Here is a 24,000-nt window from a genome sequence, read left to right as displayed (position 1 = left end):
GAGGAGAGTGGACCACGAGGAGGAGGATGACGAAGTCCCTTTAGCAGCAAGGTATTGTGGGAAAGCAAGATGAGATGCCGCTGATCAATCACATGCCTGAGGGCTGTGATGTTCAGTTGCCAGGCAACAGGAGGAGTGAAGCGGGAGCAGCAACAGATCAGGGGGAGCTGCATGGAGGGGGGGGGAGTCTCCTCATCTTTTCCAGCGTCACCTCACTCTCCTTCAACAGTGTGTGACACCAGTTGTCTATGCTCCGGTGCTGCTCCAAATATCTGGATTGAAACAAACCTCACACTCTCATGTGCCCTGATGGCAGCAACTGAGCTGTTCTTTTCCATGGGAGGTATTGAACTCACTGAGACCAGGAGCTCCTGCAGACTGCTTTCATTAGCTGATGAAGTCGTCATGGAAACCAAAGTTCTTCCTCTGTGGTCGGCTTCATCCAATTATTCTGCCAAAGGATTTTAAAATAAAATGAAATCCCTCACAAAATGGAGTGGCAGTTCAAAGCTTTTTTTTTTTTTATTATTATTTCAGGAGCATTTGACAGTCGGGTTTTGTGAATATTACAGTCCAGTTGTTCATGAGCAGAGAGTGAAGGATCGTGTTGTTAAGCTTTGCTGACGGGGAGTTCCAGCAAAATCATCACAGCATTTACAAAAAATACATATGATTGTTTTGGTTTTTAAATGATCTCAGTGGACAGTAGCCTCTTGAAGCATGCAGCTCACTAAAAACACCACAACGACAGATGGGTTCTGGTTGCCTCATATCAACAGATGATGTGTTTTATTTGTGAGTAACAGTGCAGGAACACCCTTATACAAAGAAGGGAGAATGAAAAAAAAATCTGCCAAAAACACACGTCCACAGTAAAATTGCTATTTCAACTCTGTAGCACTCCAAACACCAGTTCAGAAGTGATGCATTGATGTGGCTTCATGACACAGTATCGAAGGGTCGATGAGGCTTCATGAAACAGTGTGCTGATTTTCAGAGGCCACCGGATGGCGCTTTCTGAAGCAAAATGTTTTTGAGTTGGTACAACTATTACAATGAAACCTCACATCATTTCGAAACCAACAGCGCCATCTTGTGGCTTCTGAAAATGCACACCGTTTCATCAACACGACAGTGCCGTTTCACGATACCTCATCGACCATCACAACCGTTCGGACGTTTATATTCTTGCTCTCTCACATGGAAAGACACAAACCAGGAATGCCTCGCTGACATGTACAACTCTGGTGTTTCGCAGCAGGGGGACGAAAGTGCTCTTACTTCATGTAAGTGTGATGCATACTGTGGGCCACGTATTTACAGAAACACGCCACGTTGAAATCACTTTCCCTGCAAAAACACCAACATGTGAAACCAGTCATTTGTTCCAAACTATTTTTGTCTGTTGTCCACTTGGGGAGGCTCTGTGATTTCAGATGGATTCATCGAAACAGACACTTTTAATGACCATGGCCCACCACACACCAGGGGGATGTGCTCCACATAAGCACCAAACATTGCTCTTCTTTGTACAAGTGAATGCAACATGAAAACAAGGACAGGTGATGCATAACCCTGGTAAAAACATACACCATTAAATGATGAGTAAACGTATCACTTGGCGTACAAGATCCCGTACACCATTGGATTTAATTGGAGTACAGGTTGACAACCTGGACATATCGGATTACTGAGCCATCTTCTACAAGGAAGTGATGGGTAGATGAGGCTTCATGACACAGAATTGAAGGGTTGATGAGGCTTCATGAAGCAGTGTCCTGATTCTCAGAGGCCACCAGATGGCACTGTCTGCTGTTAGGACTTGAACAACTCGTTCAAGGACACCGCAGATCATTTCTAAAGAGCACCATCTCGTGGCCTCTGAAAATTAGGACAATGTTTCATCCACCCTGCAGTTTCATGATACCTCACCTAGTCATCACTACTAAAAAGCACATGTATGGAGGATATTTTACGACCGTCACATTTCGTTGAAGACTTCAGACATTCGAAAGTATTCTGGTCCCGGACAGACTTTGGCTGTTTTTAACAGAGGCAAAGCTGGTTCAGACCGCCTCAGACCGCCCGTGCGTGTAAGGGATTTAAGAAAGAGGCCAACACCAAACCCAGCACATTTTAGCAAAGCCATATTGAATGATAATAATAATAATTCATCATCTGGTATGCAACCAACTCATGGTCATCGTAAACAGTCGTAGCTCAGTGAGCTGCTGCAGCACCGGAAGTGGCCTGCTTCTGCTTGGTACCTGTCCCCCTGGGAGAGGTTTTCCACAGTGGTTGTACGAGGGGGAGCTCCTGCTGTCATCTGCCATCATACCGTGGCAAACATGACTTTCTCGTGTCATAAACTGCCGTTGCTGGTTAGTGAACTGCTGCTGTTCCCCTGGTGTCGCCTGGGACTCCTCAGTGAAATGCTCTACCACAGGGGATCCCACTACCCAAAGCCAATGACACCGCACCTCAGTGGACTGATGCCGTACTCCAGGTGGACGCTGCAAAGCCACGACTTTTTTGTCGCCTTAGCACATTAAAGGCAGAGGATGTTCTCATAAAAATGACCCTCCTGAAAAGAAGTATAAAACATTCATTCTTAATAAAAAAAAAAACCCTGTAACTTAACAGAAGAAGCAGATTACTCGTGAGGTGATACAGCGAATGATAAGTTCAAGACACTGGGCTTATAGTAGTAGTAGCAGCAGCACTACCTACAGACAACTCAACAGTACACTCATGTGTCAGATAGTAACAACAACCAATAGGTATTCACAAGCGATTCGGAAGGAGGACTGTCTGTTCTCCACTGCACCCCACAGTGAGTGCTGGACCATTCCAACCAGATCATTCGCAACTCCGCTTTCATCTCAACCACAACAATCATGGCGGACAGTGTCTATTTGTCAGAAGCTGTAAACAAGTGAGCTTCAGGTCTGTGATTCAATGTCTGTTTTGCTCTCTGCGCTTTATTTTTTTCTGTCTTTCAAGTCTTTCCCTTTGTTTTCCTTCTCCCGATTCTCCTTCTCGTATTTGTCCTTGTCGGATTTTGTTACGCTGTTGTACGAGGGCGGTGAGGCTGTGGAGGGCGTCATGTCTGTTTTGTCTGAGGTGGAGTTTTCATTGAATTTGCTGATGACCATGACGTCCTTGTCTGGGTCGCGCATGCCCTCCTTCAGCTGCTCTTTGTACAGCGCCGAGGCCTTCTTCATGGCCACCCGGATCATGTACCGTCGGAAGGCCCTCTGGATGATGGTGGCAGACATGTCCTCCTGCTTGCGACGGAGAGTGGTGGTGATGGGTTCGTACGACACCTTGGATGGATTGGAGGCCATGAAGCGCTCCTCCATCTGCCCACGTAACACGTCCATCTCTCCGCCTTCCCCTAACACTCTCTTCGTGAAGGCAAACAGGATATCAAGGCAATGGATGCGCTCACCACTGACCATGGGAAGGTCCATGGAGATGAGCGCGATCATGTTGGGCTTGGCGATGCGCAGCGGTGGATCAAGAGCATCTGCAAAGTCGGACAGCTTACAATACTCCACAAACTGAGTGGCATCGGGATCGAAGCGCTCCCACACTTCGTAGAACATTTCAAAGTCATCCTCACTCAGCGGCTCGGCGCTCTCCTCCGTGGCCACGCTGAAGTTCTCCAGGATGACGGCGATGTACATGTTGACTACGATGAGGAAGCAGATGATAATGTAGCTGACGAAGAAGAAGATGCCCACAGACGGGTTGCCGCAGTTGCCCTTGTAGCTGTTCCCCGGGTGCTCCATTTGACTGTCGCAGTCTGGCTCCCACTTGTTCAATATAGGTGAGAGTAACAAGTCCCACCCGGCCGAGGTGGTGATCTGGAACAGGCAGATCATGCTGTTCCCAAAAGTCTCAAAATTGAACATGTCATCGATCCCCGCCTCACGCTTGACATAGGCAAAATTGGACATCCCAAAAATGGCATAGATGAACATGACCAAGAAGAGGAGTAGACCAATGTTGAAAAGGGCAGGAAGTGACATCATCAAGGCAAAAAGAAGCGTCCGAATTCCTTTTGCACCTTTGATAAGGCGAAGGATGCGGCCAATCCTGGCCAGACGGATGACTCGGAACAACGTGGGGGACACAAAGTATTTCTCGATCACTTTAGACAGAAACATTCCTGAAAAACAAACAAAGTGGGAGCGAATTACGATGGATGACTTTCATCCCAACATATAAAGAAAACTTGATGACTTACCTACGATCGACAGAATCACCACCACAAAGTCAAATATGTTCCAACCAATGGTGAAGTAATAGTGACGCAGCGAGATCATCTTCAGCACACACTCCCCTGTGAAGAGAACGATGAAGACCAAGTTGATCCAGTAGAGGATCTTATCCATTTCCGGCGGCTGGTCGTCCGTCTCCACCATCATGGTGACCATGTTCAGGCAGATCAGGATCATGATGACGATGTCAAAGGCCTGCTTCGTGATGCAGTCGAACACACAGCCTTGAATGGCATTCTGGGGACCACAGAGAAGGGTGTGGCTTTCACCTCATCCTGGAATCCTTCAACCTTAAAATTCAAGCTGTCTACATGAGCTAGAATTTTCCGTTCATACCGTCGGCCGAGGGATCGGCTTCTGTGGTTTCTTCGACCCGAGCTTCTTCATAGCATTGTAGTACTTTTTCTGTTCTTCTGTCATGAAGATGTCCTGACCTCCAAAGTAAAAGAAGAAAACACAACAAATCTGGTTACAATCACAAACAATAATTAAGAATGTTAAAAATAAAAAAACATTTAGTTCCAGCGTTGTGTGTGTGTATACAGGTGTTTGTGATCTTCTGCCCCATCAGAATAAGGTGCTCGAGAAAAACACAAGTGTGTTTTTACTACTTTGAACAGTGTTCTTTTGCTGCAAATCATTTCTGTTCTGTGCATCAAAGTGACCTCCAGTGGACCTTGTGTTTGATCTGTACATTAGGTATGAAAAGCCTTCAAATTCAACATACATTTTGAGTACTAGTACTCTGTTTTTGTTGACATGTGCACAAGTACACCTTACTGGTTAAGCAAAGTGTCACGCATACTTATACTAGTAGAGCACAAAAATGTTCAATCAACAAGCTCAAAAACGTGTACTTGTGCGGCAGGTATACCTTATATGCTTCTAAATGGACACGGAGAAATAACTGTCTTCCCCTTGGCTACTGAAAATACAGAGGCAAATTCTGCTACAATCCCACCCCTCCATTTGCATAAGGTTTTATCAGAAGTGCAAGTGAACCTAAAACTTTTTTCGTGGTTGTACTACAATTACTCGTTAACATAAAAAAAGTTTTACGAGTGAAGTATATAAAAATGTACTAGTGATTACTATTAAAGTCTATTCGTTGTACAAGTAACTCTAAATTGACTACTAGTAGAGAATTTTCCTTCACTTGTATCATATAGTCTCAGACTAGTGCGCAAAGGAAACTTGACTCAACTCTCACTCACTCACACTCAGGTCTTCAAGTAGTACACGTGACACTTTTTGCGAAGTAATAGTAATAGTAAGGAGTACTTGCACATTTATCATCAAAAACTGACAACAATGTAGTACTTGTCGAGCTAAAACAAGGTTAATATAACTCCTGTTGAATTGGTGAACCAAGGGTTTTCCATACATCAGTTTACACCAGCACAGTTGCTTGAGTGTTGTTGACCAAAGTGCAGCGTCTGATGTTCCACATATGAGTGATAATGTGTGTCGGCAGGCAGCTCAACCAAAGAAGGTTTGATTTGTTTGTCTATGTCTGGTTTTGTTGAAGGTTTCAAATTAGGGACATGACTGTCAAAATCATCTAGTACCAACATGAACAAAGAATTAATTCACTTTTGTTTGCTTTACAACAAAGAGTTATGATAGTAAGAGTCAGAATCTGTACATTATTTCCGAACTACAAGCCGCTACTTTTTTCTCGCGGTCTGAACCCTGCGGCTTATTATGATATTGTGATTTTTACAGGCTGAACAGCATCATGCTGCCAAAATATTAAGCTTCGTCACATCAAACATCGCGCCGTTTTCTGTGTCCGAACATCAAACATGCGGGCGAAAGTAGCACATTTTGAGCGCTTTAATGTCAACAAAAGATGTGAGACGTTGATGGTTTGTCCAGTTACTTCATGAGTCAGCAGTTTTCCAAACTAGCTTAGAAGTGATCTTCATGCATTTTTAAGCCTTTCTACGGTGCAGGCAGCACCACTGCACCCGCAGCTTATAGACCGCTGCAGCTTAATATTTTTTTAAGTCTCAAGTATGCTGTCATTTATTTTTCTTTAACTGCACAAATATATATATATATTATTGAAATGAATCCCGCAAAATCAATTCAACAACAAAGCACCCACATATCATGTATCTCAGCGCGAGTTTGAACAGTAACTGAATTGAACCCGTCTCCAATAACCCCGCCAAAATAGATCTGATGTCTTTCTCTGTTTGGCTCATCAGATGAATGGAATGATCAGGTTTGAAGTGAGTGGATTGATGACTGCGAGCCGCTCGCCTGCGCCGCCTCGATACGATCTGACTCCAGAAGCTAATGAGACGTCTGCAGATGTCACCATGATGTGACTTAATGAACACAGTGATGCAGAGAGTCCCGTCTGAAAAACAACTTCCACTTCTGTTGCATGCAACTTATCTTTTTCTTCTGCTGGTTGAAGTTGTCGATGATGACGCCAATGAAGAGGTTGAGGGTGAAAAAGGAGCCGAAGATGATGAAGATGACGAAGTACAGATACATGTACAAGTTCACTTCATACTCCGGCTGCTCCTCAACCTGAAGAACAGAAAAAAAGTCACTCCAAGACAAATGTCTTTTCGAGGACAAACTCAAAGGAGGAGAGAACAGACGTACGTTGCGGGAGTCGACGGCTGCGTACATGATGTCCATCCACCCCTTGAATGTTGCCTGTTGAAAGAAAAGTTTCAGCATCTATTGACGTTTCAAATTCAAACAATAACCTCAAATCAAACGTGCATATGGTCTTAGTGTAGTTACCCATTCATACATTCTGACAGTATGTTTCAGAATCTCATGAACACCAATTTACTGAACTTAATGCGCGCTGTCAAAAAAAATAAAAAAAAAAACAGAACAAGACTGTTGTCAGTTTGATTTCCGGTCTGGTGCTGTCGGTTTTCGTTGACACGTGATTTGTTCTCTTATGTGTGCTTGACTGGTTGGAACCAAAACCTGCACCACACCAGCCCTTCGAGGACCGAGTCGAAGACCCCTGTTTTGTCACAGTGATAAGACACTACTATTTCGTTCTGGGTAATGTTGGGCTGATGAGGCTTCATGAAACAGTGTCCTTGTTTTCAGAGCTCACCAGATGGCGCTCTTGGCTAAAAATAATGGTTGATGGTGTACAAATCCAATGAATTTAGAGCAGAGAGTGCCATCTAGTGGGCTCTGAAAACAGGGACACACTTACATGAAGCCTCATCACTAGAGGGAGGCAGCTTGAAACCTACCACTTGGAGCAGAGCCAGATATCCAGCACCAACGTTGTCAAAGTTGATTTTGACGTTCTTCCAGCGGGCGCTGTCATTGACCAGGTTCTGGCACTCAGATTTGTTGTTGACAACATCGACGGGGAAGATTTCCCCACTGGTGGTGTTGACGCAGTAATAGTATTTCCCAGCAAACAGGTTGACACCCATGATGCTGAAGATGAGCCAGAAGATAAGGCAGACCAGCAGCACGTTCATGATGGAGGGGATGGCCCCCAAAAGAGCGTTGACCACCACCTAGCAAGATGGAAATACGCACTCAGAAACACAGCAAATAAAGCTCTTTCAACTCCAATATATCCTCAGGTAAGACATGAGATCGCCTGACTCTAAAACTTCATTTAACTTTGAAAGTGCATTGACTAGCTCTCTTGCATCTCTACAAGTCTAACACCATGAACAGTTGAAAGAAGAAAAGTGGAGAGTGGAAACTGAAATAAACCTTCAAGAGGCGAGATGAAGTCACAACATTTTGTTTGACTGTAAATGAAAAAAAGACACAACAAAGAAAAACATTACAAGTTAAAGCACAACACAAGCAATGTCAGAGAAAACAGCCATAAACATCATCTACTGAGACAGCGAGAGAAGTCATGCAGACAATTGCAGGCGGCAAGTAAGAAGCTGGAATTAACGTTTGTCATCTTCCTCCAAAAATGGAATATTGTTAGTGCAAATCAAAAACAATGTAATTTACATTGATAAAGCGTCTAATTTCACTGTTAGCACATGTTGGGACACTCCTTTGCTCATATATTCACATTGTCATTTACCGTAATTTCCAGACTATAAAGTTCACCGGAAAATTAGCCCCACCCACTAAATTTAAGAAGGAAAATAGATCTTGTTCCCACATGAGCCGCAACGGTGCAGTGGTGCTGTCTGCACCGTAGAATGGTCTGTGGAGCAACAGGCTGAAAAATTCATGAGGATCACTTCTAAACTAGTTTGGAAAATGGTGTCCAGCATGGAGCCTGACTCATGAAACAAACTGGGAATGTTCTGAACTTGAGTCATGAACTCTTATATTCACTTTTATTTACATTAAAGTGCTCAAAACGTTTGAGCACTTTAATGTCACCTGGCCGAAGTTCCGGCACCACAGCTGGTCTCAGCTGCTTCTTCTCGTTGCCGGTCTTCCGGGAGATCGGCTCTGTGGGCGGAGCTGAGGACACGCGGCTGAAAACACAGCATTTTGAGCGCTTTAAGGTGAATAAAACGCCTGTGGTTTCATCGGATTGATGAGGCTCAATATTTTGGCAGCATGACTTTAATCCATACATCAGCCGCATCACTGTATCAGGTGCAGGGTTCAGACCGCGAGAAAAAAGTAGCGATTTATAGTCCGGAAATTAGGGTAGCTGTTTTACTAAAGTGGCCCGTCTGTAGAGGCTAATGGTTGGACTTGCTCTTACCCTCATGCCCTCAAATCGAGACAGGGCCCTAAGAGGTCTGAGGGCCCGCAGGGTCCTCAGAGACTTAATTGCGCTCAGCTCGGAGTACCCCAGAGCATTGGCGATCAGACTGACCAGGGACACCTGGGAGCAAAATGGAACATCATTTATAAACCGGTCAAAATCAGAGAACAAAGAGTGTGTTCGGAGCACACGCACATCCACGATGAGAAAGTCCAGCCAGCACCAGGCGTTGGTGAAGTACTTGACAAATCCGTATGCCACCCACTTCAGCAGCATTTCCAGGATGAAGACGTAGGTGAAGACCTTGTCGGCGTACTCCAGTACAGTTTTGATGGTCCTCCGCTGTTCGATGTAGACGTCTTCAAAAGCCTGAGGAGGGAGAAATAAATATTTGATAGCACTCGACAGGAAAGGGAGAATGAATAATGAAATCATGCTGAAGTGGATTGGTGGCACCAGTGACTCAGTAAAAGACAGGAAGAACAAGGACAATTAGGAATACTTGGCATTCTTCTCAAGGAAAAGGGATTTCATTTCATCATGGATTCCACAACAGACTCTGGATGTAAATACATAGATCCATTGGCAATTTATCTAATCCAGTTACAGTGAAATTCGGCTGCAGATGAGCCTGGGTTTCGTGTGCTTTGATTTATTACTTCAGCTTGGTAAACACTCACCAGTGCTCCACTGCTGAGCAGGATCATGAATATGATGAAGGATTCAAACCAGTTGTGCTCCACGATGATGAAGCAGGTTTTCCTGAGAGTCCACCAGCTTTTGTAGTGAGCCCCTTCTTCATCAATCTGGCAGCACTGGAACCTGCGTACGCAACCTGCAAACACAAGATGGATGAACTGGGGAACAGAGTAGGTGGAGGAAACTAAGAGTAGTGCCTTCTTTGCCATTTTTCTTTTTCTAATTTGGTCACTCTAAAGGAATGACATACTGTATAAGACTCTCTTCTCACCAGACACGTAGCAATGTTTCTTGTGCAGCAGTAAATAATTCAACTTGCCTCCCATAGAGTAGACAAAGTGCAACCTGGTGCAGTGACTATCTGAGTGAGATGTTTGTGTGGCACACTCTTAAACTTTATTTTCCGATGAGGTGTTGCGATTTTATTTGGAGCTGTGAGTTAAAAAGCCTTATTTCTAGTGAAAGCAAACCGTTAAGATGCAGACAATGTGTTTCATTAATGGAGTAATGAAGCTAAATTATGCACATTAATTGAGGTATAAAGCAACATTTAAAATCCAGGTAGCACCCTGTGTACTCCTCATATGCTTCCACCCTCACCATCAGTGAAACAGGCCTCTGGGTCCAAAGACTCCTCAGGCTCAAGCTCAATTGAATCCACCCCATCTCCAGGAGGGCGAATGTCAACAGTGCTGCCCTCCGAAGAGCTGAACTGCTGAGGTTCGTTGTCGAGCTTTTGCATGGACGAGGAGGAAGACGACAGTCCCACGTTACACTGCGATTTCTGAAACCACAGCAGATCTGGGTTATTGGAGTGGAAGGTTCATCTGGTTGCTATACTTACACGTTCTTCAAAACACAACTCTGTAGCATACTTCTCGAACGAGGCAGTTTATTAGCTCAGAGTTGGGCTCTTCATTGTCGTTGTATCTTTTGTCGTCACATGCAGCTTTAGTCAAATGTACCTACAGGCTTCATTTGGTGTCTGATGCCTGAAGATAAGATTGCTTGGCAACACATGGCATAGTAGAGTTTGGCGTGGTACAAATACTCTGTGGGTACATTTGATTTGGCCTCTCTCAGAGGAAGAGTGCATGCAGTCTTAAAGTGCATCATCAATCCAAGCCCGAAATAGTCTCAAGCAGAACGTGTGCTCGTGTATTTTCATGTCCACTGAAAAATGATCTCCAAACTCATTTGTGATGACATTCCCACCCCCGCTATTCCTGCGCGTTTAATTCTGTTTATTCCCACATTTTAAATCTAAACTCGTACCACAAAACATCTGGTGAGCATTTTCCTGAGTGACATGAAAACACGTCATTGTCATTCCTTGAAAGCAGTGTACAAGCTTCTTCTGTTGGTGTAGAACTCGACGGATCACCACATTAGCTTACCAGCAAAAACCAGTACTGTGCACTGTTTATAAGACAGCATGTGGCCGGCATTGAAACTCATGAGACAAGTCTGTAAAGGAACCGCTTCATCTAGCCTGGATCAGCAGGAATTGGTCTGCAAGCTAATCTTAGATGTCTGGCAACCATCTTCCTGCCTTTGTCATGTATATTATGATGTCATCTGCATAGACTGAGACATTGTCAGTGCTTCGAGGCTTCCTCTCAGTTTTGCAGATGTGCTACTGTGTATGAGTCGGATCTGCGTGTTGCAAAGGCTAAAGTAACATGTCATCCAAGACAGTGCAGCAGCCCTGATTTCCATGAGACCCAGCTAATACGGCATGGGGATGATGGAAGCATGCTGCTCACGAGTGCATCGTTTTCTGGAAGGAATTCCCCGTCCCGCTTCTTTTCACGCCCTCAGCATAAGACAGGGCTTGGAAACGACATTACACCCGCATAACTAAGCATCACATTTCTCAGCGAATTTCACCTGATCAGTCGCAGTGCAGCAAAAATGATAACACAGATATCAACATGTTGACGGCCCTATTATCTAAAGGAGTCAAGCGTTTATGATCTTGCACTGTCAATACATGTTTGTATTTGAACGTCATTAGTTGAGCGTTTCAACACTGCCAAGAATCAGGCAGCATTTTCAAGTCAAAGTCCACAAAGAGCTTGTTCTCAAAGAAGTTTAGCTTAGGCACAGTTTATTAACTTTGCCTTGACTTAAGATTTTTGTTTCCATATCCCAAACATCAATTGGAAGCAGTACTTCATCACGGCTGAAGTTCTTGGTTTGGTACAAGCTCATATATTGAATAAACATTCATGTTGGGTACATATCAGATCACAGTCCCATATATCAGCCTGTTGTGTTATCAGATTTTGCCACCCCACAAACCAATTCATATATCATCACATTTTTTTGTGTCTTTGGTTACAATCCCCAAAATATTGATCCAGTTTCTCAATAACGTTAACTACTGTATTTAGTATCACAGAAAACAGCTGCATTGAAAAAGCGTATTATCTACGGACCAGACAAATGAATTTTGTCCATGTACGCAAAATTCATTCCTCCATTCTGTCTGTCTTTTCCCTCATCTTCCTCCACCTCCTTCTTTTCTCCTGTCTTTCGTGTTCCCAGATGCCAATCAAGTCAAGACCAAGCAATGAAATCAACGGTATGTCTGATGAGTTTGTCGGTTGATGGGAGATCGGTGGCGTCGCTCATTCCTAATGATTTGTATCTGCGATACATACAAGCCTGATGCTTGGACATAGATCATGAAAGGGGGGAGGGGTCAAGGGAAAAAAAGATTACAGCGTTGAGTGTGCTGCTGTATGGGAAGACAGGGTAAATAAATCAAATGGGGTGGGTAGGTGGGTTTCGGGACGGAAGGCAGACCAGGCAAAGAACGAAAATGGGCAATCCACTAAAAAATATGAAAGATATGTTTTTGGTCTGTAAATGGCATCCTCATGGTAAGTGCTATGGTACAATGAAGATGTCTTACAATTGTCCTCTCACAGAAAACCTGGAGAGCGTCTGTGACATGGCTGCAATAACAAACGGGGGTTAAACACAGTAAGTTCACAGCTTTTTTGACCCTGAGGAAAAACAAAAACATCATTCTAGACGGATTTGCACTTGGAGGAGTCCAGTTGAGCTGTGAACGACATTTGACACAGTCACAAAGATGAATATGTTCATTCATTCAATATAATTAATGCATCTTAAAATTAGTTCTGGAGGTCAAGATGAGTGATGACGCAAGAGCAGACTGTCTGCATCAAATCTAGAGCACTGGGAATCAGCACCGCACCCATTGTGGCAGCTCGACACCAGCTTTCAATTCTTACTGCTCACACTCTCCTCAATAGGGTGAGCATCTACTATCCAGTCTAAGATGAGGAATCCTACGTATACATTTCCATTACTGAGTGAGGCACAGTCCACATAATGAATGTGTTGTGTACATACATTATCCTAACCATGAAATATGACCCACTCTATCAGATGCAGACACACATCTAGACAGGGACAGTGCCTCGAAATTAAATTTATAAATACTCCTGTCCCTCTGCTGCACCACTGCTGAGTGCTTCAGAATGAGTCACAGCACAGCATGTTTCATGTAGAGATGAGTCAGCAAGTGTGCTGTCGACCACCACATCCAGTCTGCTTTTTGAATTGGACAAAAATTGGATGCAAGAAACAGAAATGTCTCGTCTTACCTCCTTGCTGCCCTCCACATCAGACGAGTCACTGCTGAAGTCTTCTGTGTTCAAGTTCTCAAAGTCTGACTCGCCCACGGCGATAGGCACAGTGACAGTCAGGCTGGGGTTATGTATGAATGACATGAAGTCACGATCGTCCACGGGGTATTTTGTTGTAGTACTGATGCCGACCACCAGTCCTCCACCTGGACGCCCGTTGCCCTCGGCCATATACACCCCGCTGGGGTCTTTGGTGATTTCTACAGTGGCGTGATTGGTGATGCAGTTTCCCTTGCCGTTGCTGTGAAGCTCATCCAGTGGTTTGCTCTCCTCAGTCAGCACTGATCCCTTCCGACCTCCGCCAAAGCAGAGGCTTAGCAAGAATTGCCGCATTGCTGACTTTACAAAGTTTATGCCCCGCTGGATTCGGCCTACGGCGATTTGTAAGTTGTTCATCTCGCTGTCGTCATCTGTTGCCGCCAAGTTGTCAGCGCTAAAAGAGCTCAAAAGAAGAGCCAAGAAGAGGTTCAGAACCTGGAGGAAAAAAACAAATGCTGTCACCGCTATATATATAAAATTATAAAAACGTAATGTTATGCCATCAAAAATATAAATGCAGCTCGAAATTTGAAAATGAACAATGTTCTCTGATCAAAATAATGAAAAGCCCAATTCAAGATAACAAAATAAGCATCATACCACGAGGTTTCCGATGACCATGACCATCATGAAGACGATCAGACACATGGACTGGCCGGCCACCTCCATGCAGTCCCACATCGTCTCGATCCACTCCCCACAAAGCACTCGGAAGACGATCAGGAAGGAGTGGAAGAAGTCGTGCATGTGCCAGCGTGGCAGCTGACAGTCGTCAGAAATCTTACACACACATTCCTTGTAGCTTTTGCCAAATAGCTGCATGCCCACCACGGCAAAGATGAAGACGATGATGGCAAGCACCAGAGTCAAGTTCCCGAGAGCCCCCACTGAATTCCCGATGATCTTTATCAGCATGTTCAGAGTGGGCCACGACTTAGCCAGTTTGAAAACCCTTAGCTGTTGGCACAAAAACACAATTGTCACAATTGTATGAGTGAAATGCAAGTTCACATGTTGAAGAAGTTCAGAGTTGTGAGCCACTATTAGTAATACATTCAATTACAAGTCACTACTGGTTCAACCGTATCCTAACTACTACTCTCTACTACTCTCAAGTCATCATTGTTGTGGTAAGTGGTATAATGTGGCTCTTTGACACTACACTGTGTTAATGAAACTTGATGTTACGAGCGTACTTTGCTGGTGTCTGCAGCCTCTATTTTCTCTACCCTCTATGGCTTCAAGGCCCAGACTCATCATCCATCTCCACCCGCATCAGTGGAAGAACTTACGGTTACACTTTGCTCTCATCTATAATGCATTATTTACATTATTATTATTATTATTATTATTATTTATATACATTTATATTATTATTTTGATTCTGATTATTATTATTACATTTATAAGACCCCATAGTGCATTTATAAGGCTTCATAGAAGATGTTATGAATGTATGACAACTTAAAACCACGTTTACTAAGTATTGAAAGAATAGTGTTGTCTTAAGTCGAATATATCAAATATATATACTGTTTGGTTAGGTTCAGGTTTATTATACATGCACACCTTACATACACCTTGAACTAAAGTGGTTCCGAAATGATTTCTTCATCTCAAGAATGAGTGATACGATGCTACATCTCTTACCAAACGGAAGGACCTCAGCACAGACAGTCCCTCCACTTTGGCCAGTCCGAGCTCCATCAAGCTCAGGCTGACAATGATGCCGTCAAAGATGTTCCAGCCCTCCTGAAAGTAGTAGTAGGGGTCGAGGGCGATGATCTTGAAGCACATCTCCGCAGTGAAGATGCCAGTGAAAACCTGTAAACAATAAAAACTTGTATTAAAAATGTGATTATTCTTTGTGGGTGTGCTCAGATTACTTGCCAGGTTTCCAACTGAAAGAATGTTGTCAAACTCTTTAGTCATTGGGTAATGTTCCATGGCCATGAAGAGGGTGTTGAGCACGATACAGATTGTGATGGCCAGGTCCAAAAACGGGTCTGTGACGACCAGGCTGACGATTTCTTTGATTTTCAGCCAGGCAGGACAGCAATTCCAGATCAGACAGGTGTTGGCAAATCTATACCAACATGGGGGGCACTTCTGTCTTGACTCTTCAAGTTCTGAACACAGTAAAAAGCCTTGTAAGTTGAAGGAAATGCAAAAGTAAAAGTGACCTTCTTACCTTCCATTGTGTTTGTTAGGATGCTTACAACACTCATTTCTCTCTGCCGACCACTTGGCTCATCTAAATAATCCATGGAGGTGTGGCGAAAGCTGGAGTGGCGTTTCTTCAGCTCTGTATCCGTTGTTGTACCCTGAGGAAAAAAAAAAAAGAACGCCTCATTCTCCAAGCTTAGAGAGAGCTACAGACAGCAGATGAAAACTTTGGGGAAAAAAAAACATGAATGAGAACAGACAATAAAGCAATCATGAGCCCTCAATGCATTGTATATAATAATGGATGAATCACATTGGTATTTCATTGACTCTGTAATGCAAAAGAAACGTACAATAAAAGTAAATTAAAAGATATTTTCCTCACCACTATCGTAGTGATTTGGAAAGATGACTTCAAATGGAAAAATAAAGGATGAAAACATTGAGTCACCTCCAGTGCTAGGAGACCTACAGGTGATGTTGTGACAGAAGTTCCACCGACCAGTGAGACCACACCGTTGCAGTCGACGGCACAGTGCATCTTGCCGTTGGCAGGGAGCATGACCTGCGGCGCTGCCAGACTGGTCTGACTGATGGCACTGCAGCGGCGCTCCAGACGCCGCGGCAAGAACAACGAACCCCGCCGACTGTCGCTGTCCTCAAACGTGCTGTGCTCGTCATCCGCAAAGTCGTTTTCGGACCCCATGTCTCGCGCCCGGCCACGGAAACTGAACAGGCTGGCGCGACTGTTGCGACGTGGCGAGAAGAGAGAGCCACGGACGCTGAGGAGTGACTGAAAGGAGGAGGTATAAGTTCAGTTTCATTGGTTTCGAATTGTTAATAGATCTGACTGAAGTATCAGTTCAGGGGCTTCATGTTATTGTCATACGCGTGACATTATTGTTCAACTTGAGGTTGAAACATTGAGAAACTCCAGCTTGCTACCTGGTTGGGTGAGGAACATCTTTTTTCATAGGAGAGTCTGTTTGCGTCAATGGAGAATCGGAAACTGGATCTTTTGATGCTGTCTTCAGACTCCGATTTGCGGAACTTTTCCCGGCCGGCCTTCTCTTCCTCTTCCTCCTTCTGCTTCCTCTTCTTCCGCCTGTTGCGTCGCTCCTTCGCACTCTTAGAGCTGAGCTTTGACGTCCCTGAGGAAGACTCAGTGGTGCCCCCGCCTCTTCCACTGTACTCGCCACTTTCTGTGGCTGCTGCCGCGGCAACCTGCCAACCAATGAGAGTACAAACACAGTTGTCATGGTGACCTAGTGTCTGTCTTGAAAGGCTCTCTCGCTGACTGAAGCGGAGGAGAGAGTCTGGCAACAGAGAGCAGCCACAGCAACATTGGGTGAGAAACAAGCAAAGACTGGCTACTAAAATTACACTAAGACCAAAACAATTATGAAGTCATACACTTCCTACAGAAAAGTTACCAAACATTCTTTGTCTTTTGATGAAAAGCAAGAAGCCATTCATTCAATAACAATCCTGGATCATTCATTTAGAGCACTGTCATCTGTTGCATAAGACATCTTTCATCCCCTGGTACTTGAGAAGCCGTATGGGATAAATGCATGACTTGCCTGCTGGGAACGTAAACCTGAGTGTCTGTGGTGAGAAAAGTCAAATATAACCAGAAGTAGAAATAATACATGAAATAATCCCCCCTTTTGACAAATAAGTGAGAGTTTACCTTGAGATTTCACACTAAATGAATAGCAGTGGTGCTTCACCCTGATACAAAATCAGCCCTCCAGTTCCCTTACAATACACCAGGGGTCTCAACGGGCTCCAACCAGTCAAGCACACACAGTTGAACCAATGAGGAGTCAGCTGAAACAAGCAGCACCAAATTGACAATCACCTGTTAACAGTCTCCTTCTGCCTGAATGGTTCAACTACCTGTGCTTGACCGGTTTGATGGATTTGAGGACCAGCTTCACGTTTACCTTTCAAGATGAGCTTCACAAACACCGGTACACGTTACCGTTTCATCACTGAATATTGACCATGGTTTCCATATAGTTCATCTGGATGTCGCCATTTTAGTTAACCTCTATTCGACCCCTCCAGATTTAAGGCAGCCGTGCACGCTAATTATCAGCACAAATCTGAGCCGTCTAGTGGCAGCAACAATGCATCTGCACACAATGTTTAAGCCATTGCCACGACAACGTCAATCAATGGCGACAACAGCAATCTGAACAGGCGTAAGTGAGATTAAGGGAAGAATGGGAAGGACACAGCTGTCTCATGAGGAGTGTAAAGTGGTTGCTCTTTTCAATTCTAGTGTGGAGTGAAGGATAAATGTCTGCCAAAAATGTTGTTGTCTGAGGCTCAAGTGAAAGCAGGATTTGAATACACAAACTGGTAGGCAGTCGTTTAAAGACCCATGCATTTCAGACAATTTGTTAAAACACCAGCACAAATCCATACTTATCTGCGACTTGGCAGCAGATGCCTTTTCAGCACATTCTAAATTACCTTTTAAGACCAGAAACCATGAATCTGAAGAAACCAAATCTGAAAAGTGCAAGCGATTCTGGGACTCTGTCGATGTTAACTGAATAGCACTGAGCGGGGGAAGGCCTGCCCTCTGGGCTAAGACAGGGGGAACAAAACACCGCAGGATCAGAGAGCCCGAAGACAGGCTGCTCATTAGCATGGGGTGGGTCAATGAGGTAGTCACACATTAAAGCCTCTGATGAAATGACTAGAAAAACGGCCGAACAAAGCTTCTAATGATTATGGAATCATATTGCTCACACTTAAGGACAACTTCAGGGTGAGTCAGTGAGAGGAATCAAAATTAAAAACAGATGCCTGTGGAAAGTCCTAGCGTTTCTCCTTAAAGGGAACTGGAACTAGAAACTATTTCATTCTATGTTGAATAGGAAATATGCTATTTTTTTTTTTTTTGTGAGAGAGTCCACATATGAAGATAAAGCATTGATGACCAATGAAGTTACACAGAAAGATTCTGTCCCAGCACCGATCAAGAAGCTTCAAGCCAGAAATCTCATATGATCACACGTGCTAAAACAAAGTGGAAACATCAGAACACGAGGAAGCTACAACACGTCATAGAAAAATTTCCAACGGAACATTATAATAACTAAATGAGAAGATCACAGCCGTTGTGCATAGGGCTGACGTTCGCTCATACCGCCAGGACACATGATGGAAACAGGTTGGTGGCAGAATGGACTGAGCTTTACTTCTTATAATTTTAATTCTCATCAATTCAAAAAGTAATGGGCTCTCCCCACACCCAGAAAGATGTTTGGTTATAACATCTCTACACATCTCTAACACTTGCTGGTCCCAACCTTTTCCAGAGTTGATGATAGGAACAAATGCAGTCTTAACACAACTGGGCATTTACCATCCTTGGTCGGGAAGGGGCAAAATTGGGACAAAAACAAGCATTATTATCATTGGGTGTGGCTCCTTAATATTAATCATCATAATAATGAGACACACACACATATATTTATATATATATGTGCATAAATAACTGACCTGGGCCTCCTCCTGCTGCCTCTTCAGCTGTTCCAGCATGGCCTGAAATTCCTCCTCCTTCTGCTGTGCTTCCTCAATGGTCGCCTGGTTCTGCTCATCATAGGCCATTGCCACCACAGCCAGGATCAAGTTGACCAGGTAGAAAGAGCCCAAGAAGATGACCAGCACAAAGAAGACCATGTACGGCTTTCCTGCTGCACGCAGTGTCTGATGAAACAAAACGCATGCTGCCTTTGTTGGACTTTCAACAGCTGATTCAGCCATTGTTCACATGTTGAATAATCCCACACTCGAAAGAGCATAATTGACTCTGGCCATTTAGTATGTTCATTTCTACGTTTGAAAAGCCAATTGTTGCTTGTGTGCTTCAAAATAAAACAAAAGCTGTGAAACACACTCATTGTTTTGAAACATCATGCACAATTCCCGATAAGAGACAGGACCGAATGGCAAAAACATTCCACACGACAACTCTACAAACCTGTTGGTATAGGTTCTCCCAATAGTCCTGGGTCATCAGTCGGAACAAGGAGAGGAAAGCCCAACTGAAAGTGTCAAAACTGGTGTAGCCATAGTTTGGATTAAGTCCCGCTTTGACACATATGAAGCCTTCAGGGCAATGCCTGCCAAGACACAAGCATGGTTCTTTCAGGTTGTTTCACGATACACACAAACAATGTTAAATACTGAGCTACTCATGGATCAATCAGGATCATGTTCCGCTTGGTTTTAAATCAACCATCCAAGTATTGAACCTATAATCGTGCTTGCTTCAACATTTGCCATGACTGTTGATAACAATACTTAAGCAAAGTGATGGGCTGATGAGGCTTCATGAAACAGTGTCCCTATTTTCAGAGCCCACAAGATGACGCTCTTGGTTTAAAAAGGACAAGGAGGTTTCACTGAAATGGTTGTTCAAATTCAGAGAGTGCCACCTAGTGAGCTCTGAAACTAAGGACACCGTTTCATCCATCACTACTTATGCAACACATCTGTGTCACTGACAGTATATCTGTAATTTGTTTATGGTAAAACCTAAAATATGCAGTGTATGTTGAGAATTCCTCTCACTGCAGCGCTGTTTCCGTGGCTGCCCGAGTAATTACGTTAGTTACGTAAGTTCAGCAGAGAATAACAGTTACACGTACTTTTCCGCATGTTCTTCTGCATGTTCATGGAAGTCGCTGACAATGTGAGTTTCCGTTCTCATATATATATATTGTAAATAGTTATTGCGGGCGGTCATTGTTGCTGCGTGTGTGATAGTGAGTGCGGAGCTGGCGATGTTTATTTTTACTTTTACGGTTCGGGTGGTTGGCTGAAGTTACGGAGCAGGGCAGTCTCCATTGCCGTGTTGCGCTTTGCTGTTTACGTGTGTAGGTGTCCGGGTGAAACAGCTGTGTGGTTGGGATTGTTTAAGTGTTAAAGATGATGAAGAACTTGCGTGTTTGTGTGATTTGAATGACGTAGTTTGTGCACTGCACTACCGTTTTATACAGTTCTGAGCTCACTGTGATTATGTTGTTTATAGAAACTTCCTGTTGATCATTGCACCCATCTGGGAAATAAAAGTTTGGAACTCATCTGAAGACTCCAGTTCTCTGACCGGAACGCTGCAGCGGTCAATACTCTTCTCACCAGCAATCAAAGGGTTAAAACCCAACAGTGTATTTAATGGAAAAGATATCAGGTCTTACCCTGCACCACTGCCATTTCCACAGAGTAGAGCATCCCGCTGGCCAGGAAGGTAATAGTAATTATCTAGAGGAGAGTCAGAGGAAGTTGGTGAGACAACAGGGTTCACATCGAAAGGAAATGATGTCACTTGTAATGGATTAAACCGTGTCCCTATCCATTTTTTCATTATTCAGCTAGCGATGGCCTGAAGAGTTTGTTGTGTGCTCGTGGCAGATGACTCACATCTCCTTCATTAGGGCTGTCACAGGAAGTGACAATGTAGAAATGCCAGGTAATAAGCTGTTGTTGAGATCACAACATTTGCCTCCTCCATACTTGACTCTATTGATGGACTGATGAGGCTTCATGAAACAGTGTCCTGATTTTCAAAGTCCACTAGATGGTGCTCCTGGTTTAAAAATGATGTGAGGTCGCATTGAAATGGTGGTTCATATCCAAAGATTTTAGAGCAGAAAGCGCCATCTAGTGGGATCTGAAAATAAGGAGCGTTTCATGAAGCCTCATCACTATTTGACTCCCTGCGTTTGTTGTAACCATCCCCACAAGTTAGATGTGGCTGCTGTACAGCCAACGATATCATGCTCCTGGCAGCCACCATGCGCAGCAGCGTTTTGCTTACCAGCATTACTAATGTACTCGGTCCAGTTAAAGTGGCTCGTCGTGCTATTCAGCGTTGTGTTCCAGTCCATCAGAGTTAAGTTGAACTGCATGGTGTCGTTCCAAGCGCCATCACTGCTGTTGGTGGCGTTGCTGAGGAGGGGAAATTCCGGACTACGAACACACTTCTGTCTTAGGTTGCCCATGAAGAGCTGAAGGCCGATAAGCGCAAACACACTGAGGCAGAAAACGGTGAGGATCATCACATCTGACAGCTTCTTGACGGACTGGATCAACGCGCCAACGATGGTCTTCAAGCCTAAACATTTGAGGAGGGGGGACAGTGAGGACACGATTATTACTTGTTGCGATTTGCTGACAGGCAAAGCACTTCATGACCAGATTCGTGTTGCCTTGGTGAGCGACGACTGACTTGGTTTCTAATGAGCTTGACCTTTGACATCTGATTTTTAAAGGTCAAACAGACCTCTCCTTTCAGCTCAACTGCAAGGCACTGGATTGTGTGCAATGTAAACAAGGGGTTGTCGAAGTGGATGTGTAATTTTGATGGTCCACTTGCTCCTCTAGGAGTGTTGCGTGAAGAGGCATTAAATTTCAAGGTTAATCACATTTTTGAATGAGCAAGAAGGTCAACAATCACATCTGACGACAGCAACTGTGTCATTGACTTTTTAGTTTGTTTTTAATTCTACAGCTCTGACATTGACAGAAAACTAACTTTTGTAGAAGCACACAAATCTATGCTGTATCCAAGTAGATGTGTTAACAGTGCTACTTTAGTCCTTGCAGTGAAAAAGGAAGACATTCATAGTTTTACTGCTCAGTCGGGTCAAGTAAAGTGATGTCACTACAGAATACATGTTGCAAGTGCATCACTATATTATGGAAAGCAACGTCTCCAAAACCACACACATCAAACAGGACATGCACAGGAAAAAACAAGGTCAAGAGGAAACCCTACACACACGTGCTTGCCACCAGAAAATCGGCTTTGCAATGTCTCATGCAAAAACAAATGGTGCACAAAGTCGACTAGTAAGCCTCCCAAGGCAAGAATAGATTTCTACCAAAAAGAATTCTGCCTTAAAGGACGTTTTTAAAAAAAAAAGCTCAGAATCCTGTCAATCGCAGCAGATTGATGGCAGGTTCCAGCTTTCACTGGCCAAGGCGAGGGACAGCGACGTCCATCGTCGGGTTTGGCAACAGCGAGATGAGCTGAGAAGTTAGCGAAACGCCAGACAGCCATTAGCATTTCATGAAGCTGTTTGGCTGAGATGGCTCTCTCACCTGGGATGACTGATATAGTTTTCAGGGCCCGCAAAACCCTGAAGGTTCGCAGTGCTGAGACATTGCCGAGGTCCACAAACTCTGTGACATATCTGCAAGGGAGGAGTTGGAAGAGGAGGATGTGGGGGAGGGATAAGGGGAGGTGGGAATTTATGGGAACACACACGTTCGCACACACACAGACCAGACAACCGTGGTTAGACAAGACAAAAGGAAGGGTCATGGTGAGGAGGGAAGAGGCAGGAGGGGAACGGCAAACAGTCACGCACAGAGACAATGGCAGGAGCACGGGCAGCAGCCCGGGGCGGCCTTACCTGGTATTACTGAGATAGTTTTCAAAGCTCGCAACACTCTGAATGTTCGCAGAGCTGAAACATTGCCTAGGTTTACAAACTCTGTTATATACCTGCAGGATTAAATAAAAAGTTACCACATTGAAGCACATCTGGAGAAACCTCTAACGTGGGCTGAGAAGGTCTACATTCAGTCAAGATAATCCCTCAAGGTTAAGGAACCCCAGGATTCTACATTCAACAGTTTAGCTCACATTCAAGGTCCCTTCAACTACATACAGGCCAAAGGTTTTGAGCCACCTTCTCACTCTGAGTTTTTTCTCTACTTTTTACTACTTTATACATACTGCATACATCATAAATATGAAGCAGGATATATGGAGTTATGTGGCAAAGAAAAAGAATGACTCTACATATGTTTTTATTGACTCAAAGAAGAACACTTTGCTTTGTTTTTAATGAGCTTAATGATCTAGTCAAGTGTTGGAAAACCACCTCTGGAGATGACCTCGGGAAGCTCATGGCAAGAGTGTGCAGAGCAGTGATCAAAGCAAAGCATGGCCATTTAAAGAATCTAAAATATAAAGCGTGTTTTGAGTAATTACACTGCACTATGCCATGAGTGTTCATTGACAGTTTCGATGCCTACAGAGACATGAAAGTTAAGAAAACACAATGAATGAGAGGTGTGGCCAAACTATTGGCCAGCACTTTTGACCGTCCTCCCTCCCTGGGCTGTCTTCGCTGTCAAGATTGTTCCACAGATGGCGCATGGAAACCAAAGTAAAAATAAAAGTATCCATTGTGCTCCCAATCTTCTGCACCCAAAGGTCCAGGTTGAGGAGGAAAGAGTTGTTTAACCACCATTGTTGCCCGATCATGAGGGGCACCTCTTTCCAATGTCGAATGGCCTCCTTCTCATCCAAAGATTGAACTCTATTGTGTTGACCGGATGACCAGCACATCAAGCACATTCATCTAGAACTTGTACAACAGAGCATTCTAGG

General features: G+C 44.1%; 1 protein-coding gene across 10 annotated transcripts in view; it reads right to left on the bottom strand.

The window, feature by feature from the left end:
* Positions 1–533: 533 nt before the first annotated feature.
* The window catches only part of scn1lab (sodium channel, voltage-gated, type I like, alpha b), a 30,533-nt gene continuing 7,066 nt past the window's right edge, over positions 534–24,000 (bottom strand). For 2 of the 10 annotated variants that reach the window (XM_053854667.1, XM_053854669.1), the window contains exons 6-26: positions 22,701–22,792; positions 21,415–21,711; positions 20,795–20,858; positions 19,576–19,717; positions 19,095–19,301; positions 16,518–16,796; positions 15,958–16,365; positions 15,598–15,730; positions 15,297–15,535; positions 15,057–15,230; positions 14,007–14,363; positions 13,326–13,841; positions 10,285–10,468; positions 9,666–9,820; positions 8,983–9,354; positions 7,529–7,804; positions 6,909–6,962; positions 6,693–6,830; positions 4,623–4,727; positions 4,253–4,523; positions 534–4,174 (exon numbers count right to left, since the gene is read on the bottom strand). In XM_053854667.1, the coding sequence (XP_053710642.1) occupies positions 2,982–4,174; positions 4,253–4,523; positions 4,623–4,727; positions 6,693–6,830; positions 6,909–6,962; positions 7,529–7,804; positions 8,983–9,354; positions 9,666–9,820; positions 10,285–10,468; positions 13,326–13,841; positions 14,007–14,363; positions 15,057–15,230; positions 15,297–15,535; positions 15,598–15,730; positions 15,958–16,365; positions 16,518–16,796; positions 19,095–19,301; positions 19,576–19,717; positions 20,795–20,858; positions 21,415–21,711; positions 22,701–22,792 (5,656 nt within the window). In that variant the 3' untranslated portion in view covers positions 534–2,981. Of the gene's footprint in view, positions 4,175–4,252; positions 4,524–4,622; positions 4,728–6,692; positions 6,831–6,908; positions 6,963–7,528; positions 7,805–8,982; positions 9,355–9,665; positions 9,821–10,284; positions 10,469–13,325; positions 13,842–14,006; positions 14,364–15,056; positions 15,231–15,296; positions 15,536–15,597; positions 15,731–15,957; positions 16,366–16,517; positions 16,797–19,094; positions 19,302–19,575; positions 19,718–20,794; positions 20,859–21,414; positions 21,712–22,700; positions 22,793–23,014; positions 23,107–24,000 lie in introns of all 10 variants that reach the window. The other 8 variants (XM_053854672.1, XM_053854676.1, XM_053854668.1 and 5 more) reach the window with 8 other exon arrangements.

Source organism: Synchiropus splendidus, chromosome 1, assembly GCF_027744825.2.
Source record: "Synchiropus splendidus isolate RoL2022-P1 chromosome 1, RoL_Sspl_1.0, whole genome shotgun sequence".
NCBI lineage: Eukaryota > Metazoa > Chordata > Actinopteri > Syngnathiformes > Callionymidae > Synchiropus > Synchiropus splendidus.
This window is presented reverse-complemented; position numbering and strand designations above follow the sequence as displayed.